Genomic DNA, 1,152 nt, shown 5'->3' on the forward strand with positions numbered 1-1,152 from the left:
CTTTGTGGTTTGCAGACTGTGTGAATTCATTGCTATATCCTGTAAAGCAGAAGTAAAGCACATCACCATCTAATTATAAAGCTACTTATAGTTAGCCTACCACRTGACCAAATTAAATTTGCAAAGAAAGCATCAGATGACTTTTTCTAGTCTGAGTAAACTAATATATCTTAAAAACAGCAAAAAATATCTCATTTAACAATTGTGTAAATCTTTYTTAGAAATATAACATTTATCTTGTKCTTTAACTCTCAGAATCATTGAGAACTTACTGAAAATGAATAAGAAACATTATTTAATCACATCAAAGTGTGAYTAAAAAGATACTAAGCCCAACAAAACGTAAGGTAAGCATCTATTTACAAAATTTAACCCAGAAACTTTAATCTGTACAAGTCTGACTTCACATTCRTCAGATCAGCYAGTCATCGGTAGTATTTTTAAAAGTAGGAWCTTCAGACGGAAATGTGTTGTTGTCCAATAGAGAGGAAGTTCAGACAAACAACCGAAAATAACTAAGAAGTTGTGTGATGCAAAATGTTACCTGATTATTATCAGCAACATTAAGAGGTGGCACAGTCATTCTGTAATAATAATGGAAATATCCCATTTTTGTGTTTGAGTATTTTTGACATGAGACATACAGTGGGACGTAGTTKTCATGTTAGTCGCTTGCAGTAAAGACTAGGAAAAAAACGGTTGAATGTGTTCAGAATGAATGTAAATGTGTTAAAATTCAGTAATTTCTGTGCTTTATTGAAAAAAGGAAATTAAAAAGCATCTTTCTTCCAATCATAGCAATCAAACAAAGGAGCGATTGAAGTGACTAAGATGACTTCCTGTGTGTGTCAAGAAACCCCCATTCTGCATTTGCACAAATAAAACTTWAACATGYTTGACAATTGCATAAATTTCTAAAAACCCCTGTTGGTTGTTTCTGCCGTTTGACAGATTCTGAGCAGTGATGACTTCAAGGTGGTTCAGCATATACAGTAGACATCATGGATGAGCAGCCAGTGGCATTTTAAAACCATAGATTACAGATTACAATGGAGGAACATGCTAAATGGAAGTTCTGAAAGATATCCAGATAAGTAGCTGAAAACAGAAGAGCCAAAGACTCATCTGATTTATAAATAAAGCTGCATATTT

General features: G+C 33.4%; 2 protein-coding genes across 3 annotated transcripts in view; both read left to right on the top strand.

Annotated features, from left to right (window-relative positions):
- The window catches only part of LOC103467865 (P2Y purinoceptor 1-like), a 53,122-nt gene extending 51,986 nt beyond the window's left edge, over positions 1 to 1,136 (top strand). The window contains exon 2 of the mRNA XM_008414588.1: positions 952 to 1,136. Within this exon, the coding sequence (XP_008412810.1) occupies positions 952 to 996 (45 nt within the window). The 3' untranslated portion in view covers positions 997 to 1,136. The remainder of the gene's footprint in view (positions 1 to 951) is intronic.
- The window catches only part of LOC103467867 (6-phosphofructo-2-kinase/fructose-2,6-bisphosphatase 1-like), a 72,712-nt gene that overhangs the window by 60,229 nt on the left and 11,331 nt on the right, over positions 1 to 1,152 (top strand). The window lies entirely within an intron of this gene.

The sequence above is a fragment of the Poecilia reticulata genome, linkage group LG7, assembly GCF_000633615.1.
Source record: "Poecilia reticulata strain Guanapo linkage group LG7, Guppy_female_1.0+MT, whole genome shotgun sequence".
NCBI classification, from domain to species: Eukaryota; Metazoa; Chordata; class Actinopteri; order Cyprinodontiformes; family Poeciliidae; genus Poecilia; species Poecilia reticulata.